The 11,030-nt window shown below is 43.2% G+C and overlaps 1 protein-coding gene across 1 annotated transcript; it reads right to left on the reverse strand.

Moving 5' to 3' along the window:
* Positions 1-9,031: 9,031 nt before the first annotated feature.
* On the reverse strand, positions 9,032-10,753 carry LOC119309116. The gene is made up of 2 exons (XM_037585190.1): positions 10,494-10,753; positions 9,032-10,356 (listed from the first exon to the last, which is right to left on the reverse strand). Exon 2 carries the CDS (start codon positions 10,085-10,087, stop codon positions 9,200-9,202), a length of 888 nt encoding a protein of 295 aa, XP_037441087.1. The 5' UTR covers positions 10,088-10,356; positions 10,494-10,753; the 3' UTR covers positions 9,032-9,199.
* Between the last annotated feature and the right edge of the window lie 277 nt (positions 10,754-11,030).

Here is an 11,030-nt window from a genome sequence, read left to right on the forward strand (position 1 = left end):
TATCGTCCGGATTGCCATACTAACCCATCAGTTTGGCGATTGAGGCTTAACAAACTAGTCTTGGTCTTGACCTGTATAATTTATGGAGCGCGCTCCAATTCAAGCCCACAAGTCTCCATACTTGGAGGCTGGGGTGCTGATATGGAGCACGCTTCAAACCCAGCCACTAATACAGGTGGGAAGTTTCAGCATGTTTTCTTACTCTCGAGCCTAATCTTGTTAAAGGCGCAACCGTCCATACGACTACCCGTTAGTTTGGCGATCAAGGCTTGAAAACCCGACCTTGGTCTCGACACATATAATTTATAGAGTGCGCTCCAATTCAGGCTTCAAAAAATTGGTCTTGGTCTCGACCTGCATAATTGATGGAGCGCACTCCAATTCAAGCCCACAAATCTCCATATTTGGAGGTTTGGGTGCTGATATGGAGTGCGCTTCAAACCCAACCACTAACAGATGAGGGAAGTTTAAGCATGTCTTCTTCCTTTCGAGCCTAATCTTGTCAAAGGCGCAACCATCCATACGATTACCCGCTAGTTTGGCGATCGAGGCTTGAAAAAACGGTCTTGGTCTCGACTCGTATAATTTATGTAGTGCACTCCAATTCAAGCCTCGGAAACCAGTCTTGGTCTCGACCCGTATAATTTACGGAGCACGCTTCAGTTCAAGCCCACAAGTCTTCGTATTTGGAGGCTGGGGTGCTGATATGAAGCGCACTTCAAACCCAACCACTAACACATGAGGGAACTTTAAGCATGTCTTCTTCCTCCTGAGCCGAATCTTATCAAAGGCGCAACCATCCATATGACTATTGCTTCTGCTCCTGCCAATGATGCACACTTTTTCACTAGGAAGCGTCATGTTAACGGTCGCCGTCATGTTTCGCACTTGTGCCCGTCAATTCCATCCTTGTTCCCCATCGAAGCACGCCCGTTCATGGGTTTATAAACCCACCCTCTGTGGGCGGCACCCATCTTCCGCTTCGCAGGCGCCACTCCATCTTTCTCTTTGTTTGCACCATTGCATTGCCCCCTTCGCCGGTGACACTCCATTTTCCAAAGCACCCATCCTTCTTGCAGACCTTTCCCCGTCAAGAGCAACGAAGACCGCACCAAGAGAGAGTTATGCGAGAGGATGCGAGTCTATTCCAAGTGGGTCGAGGAGGACACACTCGGTAACGGTTGAATCAGTAGTGGAGCGAGCACATATCCACGACGCTGCCTTGTCCACATGTCGACGGTCACCTTCGCAGAAATGGACGCCACGCTCAGGCAACGCTTCATAGATGTGGCCTGGTCCCACATCCAGGACGAACAAAAGTTTGTAGACCATGGAAGTCGCTGAAGCATCGCCGCTTGCAAGGTCACTTCCAAATAGAAGAAAAGCTTGAACTAGATGGGGAGGAAAATCCACGTCATACTAGAAATGGTTATTCCTGAAATCTTACTTGTAAACTTTGATTTTGAAATCAAGTTTGAAGCTTCAATTGTGTTTGATGAGATGGGAAAGAAATAATTCTTATTACGCAACGAACAAAATGAGGCCCCATGAGAAAAAAAAGACTGAGGCTAAAATATACTAAGAGCATGGTTAATAATATAGCCAACCACTAACTATAGCATGTTGCCATGTCATTTATAGCCAATGTAATAGCCAACATGTATAATAGTTAGCTACAAAAAAGTACTGTTTTTTTAACATACGGTCCACCTTTCACTCTCACAAAGGATCTTGAAGCGCGTGCTACAACTGGTTGTAAATCTACAGCTCGTGTCTCTGCTATCTCCTATTCTCTCTCTTCCAAATAAGCAAATATATAATATTTAAATCCTTATAGCATGCTTACATCATCTTATTATACTTGCTCTAGTAACGAGTACAAGGGGCTATCAGTCTTATGTCCGCTGCCAGCCAGAACGGGATTTTTCCACTTCACACACACACAATCAGAATTTCATGAAATAGCTACATTTTTTTCTTATTTGATTCGGATGCGGTCAATCTATTGTCCATCTTTCTCTTTAGCTTTTTCCTTTTATTCTCCTCAACCTATCTCCTAATCTGCTTTGTGTACAAATAAGGAAGCTATAAGTAATGCACCTATGAATCTCACGGAGAGTATGATCCTAGCTCAGGATGAACGTTTGGGCTATCGAGCACCGTAGGTCAACTCGGCTTAAAATACCACAGTTGACGCAAGGCATGAACATAGCAAAGAAAAATTGGTGTTTGGCAGCATCAACAGCAATCTAAAAAACTTGAACTAGATGGGAAGGAAAATCCACGTCGTACTAGAAATCGTTATTGTTGAAATCTTACCTGTGAACTTCTATTTTGAAATCAAGTTTGAAGCTTCAATTGTGTTTGATGAGATGGGAAAGAAATAATTCTTATTATGCGGACGACAAAACGGACGCGTGCGGGAAAAAAAGAAGACTATATGAGGCTTTTTTAAGGGATTGTATGAGGCTAAAATAATAATGAGTATAGGGGAGCTATCGAGCACCGTAGGTCAATCTGTGTTACGGTGTGCTAGGCCATTTGGAGTAGCAGGAACAAATATTTTTTGATAAAAGGGAGACTTTATTATCTCAAAATGTAGTATCAAGCGGATACAAATCATTATGAGTAACATTCGGCCTCTGCATAACTAAGATGCATACAACCAAATTCAGAAGCCTGACAAAAATTCATGACATAAAAATCGACAAATCGGCAACAGTAGAGTCCTTTAGACCGACACTATGTCTATGTCAAAGGGGGGGGGGGCGGATCGATCCGTAGGTTATGCTGCCACCCATGTTGGGAAAAAACCTCCGTAGTCACCTGCTCCAATTGCGTATACACCGCCATGAACAACGCTTGGTACTCCGGCTGCTATAGCATAGACCACGTAGGTAGCGAGTGCGTACACCAGAAAATAACCGTACAGGAGAAGCATTTTTGTCATTAAAAACCAAATCATTTCTACATAGCCAAAGCGACCAAATTAAGACATACGCTCCCACCCTTATTAGCATTTTGAACCTATTTGTAATACCGACCAACCAATGATAAAAATATTGGCAGCACTTGTGGGCGGATACAAATTTGATGCTATTTGGATGACTGACCAGGTAGAACGTGCAAACTTGCATTGAAAAAAGAGGTGTTCGATTGTCTCGTCATGAGTACAAAAAGAACACTTCTTACTCCCTCGCCAGTTGCGCCGTGTGAGGTTGTTTTTGGTTAACACAACTCTCCTACGAAGATAACACATAAAGATTTTCACTTACTGAAATCTTAGACTTCCAAATTTTCTTATTATTACTTGTTGGTACCTCAAAATGCGTGTGTGCATGGTACATAGAGTCTACTGTGAAAAACCCTGATGTAATAAGGTTTTAGCAAAACACATCCCGACGTTGTGTTGGGTTAATCGAATCCAACCCGGATAAAAGATTATGCTATGACACAAGTCGGGGGCCAATCAAATCCTGCCTGAACGAAATATTCGGCGGGAAAGAACCGAGCACGTGTGTAATAGTAGTATTCTTATCGCGGGCGATGTTATATAAGGCTAGATATTGTTCTCTGAGACTGGCATTGCCTAGCCAGATGTCTTCCCAAAAACGAATCTTCGACACGTCCTTTATCGCGAAAGACCCAAAGCGAAAGAGATGTTTCTTTGTCGCCATTAGGCCAGTCCAAAAGTGTGAGTCGCTAGGTTTCCAATATGCCTGAGATATCGCCTTTTGGCCTAGATACTTGTTGCACAACATGATTTTCCAAACACCATCCTCGATAAGAAGTTTAAATAACCATTTACTGAGAAGGGACTCATTCTTGACCTGCAGGTCATGAATTTCAAGGCCGCCTTGGTCTTTAGGCCTACAAACCACGCTCCATTTGGCCATCTTGTATTTTTTCTTTTCACCATCTCCTTGCTAAAAGAATCTGGATCTAAAGTAGTCCAGGCTTTGCAGGACCCCTTTTGGGAGTTGGAAAAAAGAAAGCATATAGAGAACCATGTTTACGAGGACAGAGTTAATCAAAACCAGCCGACCACCAACCGAGAGCAGTTTTTCTTTCAAACTGCTCAATCGTTTCTCTAGACGCTCCTCCACATGCTTCCACTCCGCAATGGAGAGAAGTACCAGCCACATCGCTCTATGCAGATCATTGTTGAAATTGTGAGAGAACTATAATTTCCTCTTGGTGGAAAACAGGTGCAATAGCCATTGCCCAGCTGGGAGGTACGAGACACAGGATGGATTAAAATAAAGTAACGGGGTCACCCGCACATTTGTGCGGCTAGATTGTATTATTATTTCACTTGGTATTTAAATGTGAAATTGTATTTGTTGGAAATAAATATTTTAAAGCATCTTTCAACATGTGTCATGGAATTTAGATTCATTTATAAATATATTTTAAAATGCTAAAATTTTAAATTATAACTGCTCAATGGGCTATTGCCTTCAGAAAATATAAGCCTCTTTTCTGAATGACTAATGATCCATGTGGTTCAAATAGTTAAATGCACATCGGTTCTTAAATATAAACTTTGCATCAATTATTGTGGAGACCGCCTATAATTTAATACGAATTACTTAATAAAATTAAATCTATACTCTTATAGTTCATATACTTGTTTTCTCTTTCTCCACTTGACTCATCATCTGTCATATTGAAGCTTGAAAACATGATAATCTTACACTAACTCCCTCGCCCATCTAAGACAATATAGGTACCAGTTTCCGTTAATATGAATATACGTAAAACATCACCTCTCACTGACTCACTTGGTCTCCCTATAGCTTATCCTTGTCGCACTCAGGTTATTTTGCATCGACTTTAAAATGTGTCCATGGTTGTAGGTCTTTTTGCATGCATAACACTATTCATTGTTGCCATAACATTATTTCCCGATGCTTACTACGAAAATGCATTGATTCCTTGTAGTTGGTTAATGTAGATGCTACAAGTCCGTAATGTAGAAAGTGAATATTTTTTTTGTGCTTGTCCATTTTCGATCTGTATCCATGTCCTGATTCCCTTGTCTTTTTTTCAAAATTGTATTCCGCGAACATTCCCTTAGTGTTGTTTGGACGTCATGTTGTATTTGGTTTTTTTCCGAATTTGTCCTTCTTTTACACGCTAATGTCAGTTTTCAGTATTTTCTTTCCAAATTATCTCTAGCGAGTCTAGAAGTTTGTTTTTGTTGCATAACGTTACAATATTAAAAATATTATTTGAATCAGTTAAGGTCATGTCGAGTTGAGCATGCATATCCTTCTTGGTAGGTTCATGCAACTGTATTAGTTAGTTGTAGTTCTTGTCCGTGACTGTATTAGTTGTAATTCTTTTTCGGGACGATGTATTAGTTCTAAATTATTGCCGGACACCAATTTCATATCTATATACGTAGACATGGCATCTCCCTTCCGAGTAGCATAATAGTTTATACTTTTCCATTAGCAAATCCGTTCCAATAAACCTATGTATATCCTACTGTGTTTAGAAGAAAAGAATGTGTATGCATGTGTTGTACGTTTCCAATGAAACATGTGTATACACTTCAATATCATTATACTCCCTCCGTTCCTAAATATTAGTTTTTTTAGAGATTTCAGTAAGGACTATATACGGAGCAAAATAACTGAATCTACATTCTAAAATATGTCTATCTACATCTGTATGTATTTTTTAAAATCTCTAAAAGGACTTATATTAACTCTTAGAAATTTTTAATCTCAGTGTTTGTTATTTGGATCAACAGAACATGTATTTCAAGCCTATATGAATTAACGTGATGGCTTATTTGTGTCTTGTTTTAGTAATATATATATTAGTTTTTTACGCAATAATATAATATATTTGATCTAAATATGATGATGTGCAATGTTAACTCTTCTATTTGATTTAAAACATTGTTATAAATTAAGCTATTTGTGGAATTTTATTCCTATGAAACCTTCTTTACTTCTATTAATGCAAAATTATTTTTTCTTTCAATAAATTCAACTTTCTATTTTTTATTTACCTGATGACATTATCATGAGGTCGTTGCATGCAATGCTACTCCAACTCTTATTCTAATTGGTGCGGTCACCACATGCATGTTTCTTTTTAGGGACATTCATATTTGTCCCCCTAACTCGAACCCACTATTCAAATTTACCCCTAACTTTTTGATGTGCTCAAATTTGCCCCTAAAAAGCATTTTAAGTCACAGAAATGCCCTTCCAGCTGGTCAAAGTTGTTTGACCAAAACTTTGAAAATTCATAACAAATTTATATAAACTTAGAAGAATGCAAAATAAGATATCAAAATGCTCATAAAAACAACACCTATATGCAGATGTCATTTACATTCATGACAAAAGCACTCTTTAAAGCTTTTTAGGGTTTATAACATTAAAAAACAATTTAGGGTGAATTCAAATAAATGCACTTGTAGGTGAGGAACGTAAATGACATGCGTGTATATGTGATGTTTTTCTGAACATTTTGATACCTTATTTGCATTTTTCTGACTTCGTATGAATTTGTTATGAATTTTTAAAGTTTTGGTCAAACAACTTTGACCAGATGGAAGGGCATTCCTGCGACTTAAAATGCTTTTTAGAGGCAAATTTAAGCACATCAAAAATTTAAGGATAAATCTGAGAGTGAGCGGAAATTAGGGGCATAAATGTAAATGTCCCTTCTTTTTAACTATCTGGTTCCTTTACTTATCTGTGTTGGACTCAACTTGTAGTACGTTTCAACGACACATGTTGATATTTGCTGTGTTTTTTTTGTTCCGATTGGCTGTTGATAGGACGTAGAGTACATGTTATTTTTTCACGTAGTTACGTGTCGGATTCTAAAAATTGTACACGATATTGTCCTACGTAACTTTTAGAACTTTTACCTAAAAAAACTTTTGGAACTTTTAATCTCAACCATCATATACTTTCAATCTCAACCGTTCAAATATCATAACTTTAGACTGCTCAATCAACACCGTTACTTTTCTATCATAATAGAAGATAGATAGATAGATAGATACGGACGGGCCGTTGATTGCGCCTGCGGGAAGGGGGGAACGGGACTCCCAGTCCGTGATCATAATTGTGAATTTCTATCAGCACATGGCGTGTTTGGTTGCCCGTATAGGGCCCAACCAGGCCTGCGTGGAAAGAAAGAAGCCTGTTTGGTTGCCCGTTTTCATTGTGGGCCTGCACCGCACGCTTTTTAAAGCAGCTCATAGCCTGGCTCGCTGGAAACATACGAATCGACAGTTTCTGGTGAGCCAGGCCGAGATAAGCGCTAGCGAGCTAGCGAGCGGGCCCTTGCATAATGAAGACGGGAGAGATGCTAGGTGATTACGTGAGGTTTTCTTCAACCTCCATTAAGCTTCTACCTAATCTCCTCTCTCTGATCTACACAACAGTGCTTCGATTTGAGGTAAGCTATACACGAAAAAGATGCACCTCGATACTACGGTTCCATTCAGGCGATCGGTTCGTAATTTCATCGACTGTAAGTTCTTAATTTCGTTTTCCCATTTGAAGCTGTTCTTGATGAATTTTGTCAGATTTATCGCGCACGATCGATCGTTTGAGTTTTCCTTTGACCAGCAGCCTAATCTCGCAGTTCCTCACAACATTCGTGTTGTAAGTTTTTGGTTTCGACGATCGTAGCTTCATCTCTTTTTGGACAGCAGTCTACTGCACTGACGATCCTGACGTGCTTGTGTTGCTGTTGCGGCTGGTGGTGCTACGGCGGCGCAGCCACGATGAGGAGCGCCGCGCAGCAGGTGGCGACGACGAGCAGAGCTGCCGCTGGCGCGGACGGCCTGGTCCCCGCCCCCATTTGTCTCTCTCATCGACGCTGTGCTCCGGTCCGGGATGGCAGGCGGCCGGCGACCCCTCCCTCGACCTCCCTTCTTGACCGCCTCAGTCACCAGCACGAGTCAAGATGGCCACGGCCCAGGGCGCAGCTGCGGGAGCAAGCTGGTGGGAGCAGCGACCAATTGAGAGAGGCCGACCCTGGTTTGCTTGCTCAGCTCGCAGCCAAGTCGGTGCTGCTTGCTATTGCTAGTCCTCCTCGTCTCCGAGTCATTGCCGGCGTGCGTTGGACCATCCCTCTCAGCCCCTCACGGTATACCATGGCACGAGCACTGCAGTCTCCTCGTTTGTCGATTGTCTTTACGCGAGCACCGCAACTAGTTCGTCGACGGGGTCACTCGTCGACGACTCCATGCTCGTCATGTCGGACACGGCGCCACAGTCCGACGCACACTGCATTTCTTCTCCCCCTCCTTCTGCTAGCTCTTAACCCTGTGTGCTAAGTGCAAGTGCTAGCTCTTAATCACATCCCATGCGGGCAACCAAACACCGTGTTCATGTGCCACTTGGGCTAATGCAGGCAACCAAACAAAGTGCACTTGGGTATTACCTAATGCAGCGACCCTCGATGCAGGCAACCAAACAACTTGCAGATGACGCATTTGGAGCTGTTTTTGCTCACCGAGGCTGGGTTGAGAAGTGTATGCAATGCGACTACTGTTTGAAACTTGAACCAAACACGCCTACAGTGTGTCATATTGGGCGTGACTGACCCCTTAATTCTCTGAGTTGTTTGCTTGCCGAGATGCTGTGTATATGGCAAGAGATAAGGGATTTCAGTTTGTGCTCATTGAAACTGATAGCCAAGCTGTGAAAGCTATGTGGGAGAATCGAACAGAGGGAAGTCAGTTGGTGTCCATATTATCAGGGAGATTGAAGAGGTGATCCGTTACGTGAGTAGGAAAGTTAATTTTGCTGCTCAGTTTTGTGCTAAAGAAGCTCTCACTGTAGATTCGTGTGTAATATGACTATGTAGCCCCTGGGTTTCTGTCAAGCGTGTTGCACGCAGGCATGCATCTGCTATATGAATAAAATGCTGGAGAGCGGAGTTATAAAAAAAATCGGCTTAAAGCACCACAGTTGATGCAAGGCATGAAACATAGCCAAGAAAAATCGATGTTTGGCAGCATCAACAGCAAACTCCAAAAAAATTATAAAACAAAATCTGCAGTCCAATAAATAAAGAAGTAGTAGGAGTATTATTTTGTAAGTCCCGACTTACAGGTAATCATAAAAGAGTGATGCATCCAGCCACTAGGTAAAGCTAACTAACTAGTACTACATGGCTCAGATTGGGATGATCGGATAGGTAATAAAACGAGTCAAAGCACACAGTGGATACTTAAGTTTTCAATGTTGTAACGTTGGGACTTGTGGTGGATAAGCTGGAGCCCGTCGGCGCAGCGGACCACCTCCACGCCAGTCAAGAGAGTTTGCACACCCCCATTTCCACCCAAACTCCTAATATTCTCCAGCTCGTCCTCCTCCTGGAGTGCAGACCTATCCTTCCTGCAGTGGGTCGCGATGCAAAACTTGCCCGAGCCCAGGTTCACCAAGGCACGCCCCACCGGCAGCAACTCGTCGGGGAGGAGATCGAGGTATTCCCAATCATGCAGGGGTGAAGGAGCAGATTCCGCCATGGCAGAGGATGAAAGGTCAAATGCACATAAGCGATTTTGCCAGGTGCCAGGGGCCTGGAGGCCGAACCAGAGTCCAAGCTCAGGGACATACTCTGCTGCGCGGTGGAAGGGCAGCACCCAGCTGCCAGTGTGGCTCCACACCTCCCTCGAAATATCAAAGGTGTAGGTGCCGTTCTTGGATGACGCGCATATGGTGGAGTTGTCAATCACCGCCGCTGCAACAAGAGGACTGGTGCGGGACGGTGGAGACGGCAGAGGACTCCAGTACCACTTATTGTACAGCAACGGATAGGTAGATAAGCCAACCTTGCAGTAATTGAAGAACTCAAAGCTGTCGTCCAAGCTGTTCATGACGTAGAGGCCGTGATCATCTTCGTGGTCCAAGAAATTGCCACTGCTGCATCGGTTCCTAATGGACACGGTGATGGAATCATACGGTTTGCAGAAGTATGAGCTGGGTGCGAGAACGAAAGACTTCATGTCCATATCGTAGACTGCGGAGTTGCAAGAAGGGTCAGTGAACATGACAGAGGACTCTCCCTGCTCAGGCAGGAGGGAGAAGAAACGCATGTTACTGGCGGCAGCAGTGCTGGGTGGCACCGAGAAGTTGACCAAAGTACTTGGCGGGCGCTTGCAGCTCGAGATCGTTGATGGCCATCCCCCATGCTTCTTCTTCCTTGCATTTGCATCTTCATGGGCTGTTGTTGCGTCTTTTGCTGTCGGATAGAAGAGATGAGTGGAGAGCTTGATGCGGCACAGGAATACATTCTACTGCCATACTCGTGCAGGACCATATTCAGAAACTTGCGATCCATCGAACCAACTAATCCTCGAATACCCTGAGTCACAAAGAGATAAAATACAATAGAATTAATAGACGAGACTTGAATACATCGGGACTACTGTAATAGAGACATAAAAGGATGCGAAAGTTGCAATCTTTTGACGGGAACAAGAAAACCCAAAAAGTCCATACCTGCAGCAGTAATATGCAATTCTCTGAACCTCCAATTCCTAACTTCAGATCTGGAGCCTTCGGAACGCGAACTAATTCCGAATTTTCAGAACAAGAAACTCTGCTGAGCAGTCATAGATGCGAATCACGCACGAGCGCAGGGCATGGAGGGCTTAAGCTGCTCGATCAGCGGACATGCTTGTCTATCCAGCCATGGCCTGCTGAGCTTTTGGAGGTGGTGAGGAAGCGGTGAGAGGGTTGGAGAAATGCGGCGGCGTTGCGAGTAGGCGCAGATAATAGATCTAGGTCAAGCCCCTTCTATATATATCACTAAGCCGATGGTATTTGGACCATGGGCTGGGCCGACCAGGATAAATAGCTTCTTTGGGCCTGCCCATGGAGAGCGCTCCTAGGACGGTTTTCTTCCCCAAATCACTTTTTTTTAGGGGTCCCAAATCACTTCTTTTGTAACCACAAGGAGAGACCTCCTGGTGAGCTCCAAGTCATGCTTGGCCAGCTCGCCCTGGGCGGCCTTCAGCTCGTCTTGAGCCTGGCGGA

This window comes from Triticum dicoccoides, chromosome 5B (assembly GCF_002162155.2).
Source record: "Triticum dicoccoides isolate Atlit2015 ecotype Zavitan chromosome 5B, WEW_v2.0, whole genome shotgun sequence".
NCBI lineage: Eukaryota > Viridiplantae > Streptophyta > Magnoliopsida > Poales > Poaceae > Triticum > Triticum dicoccoides.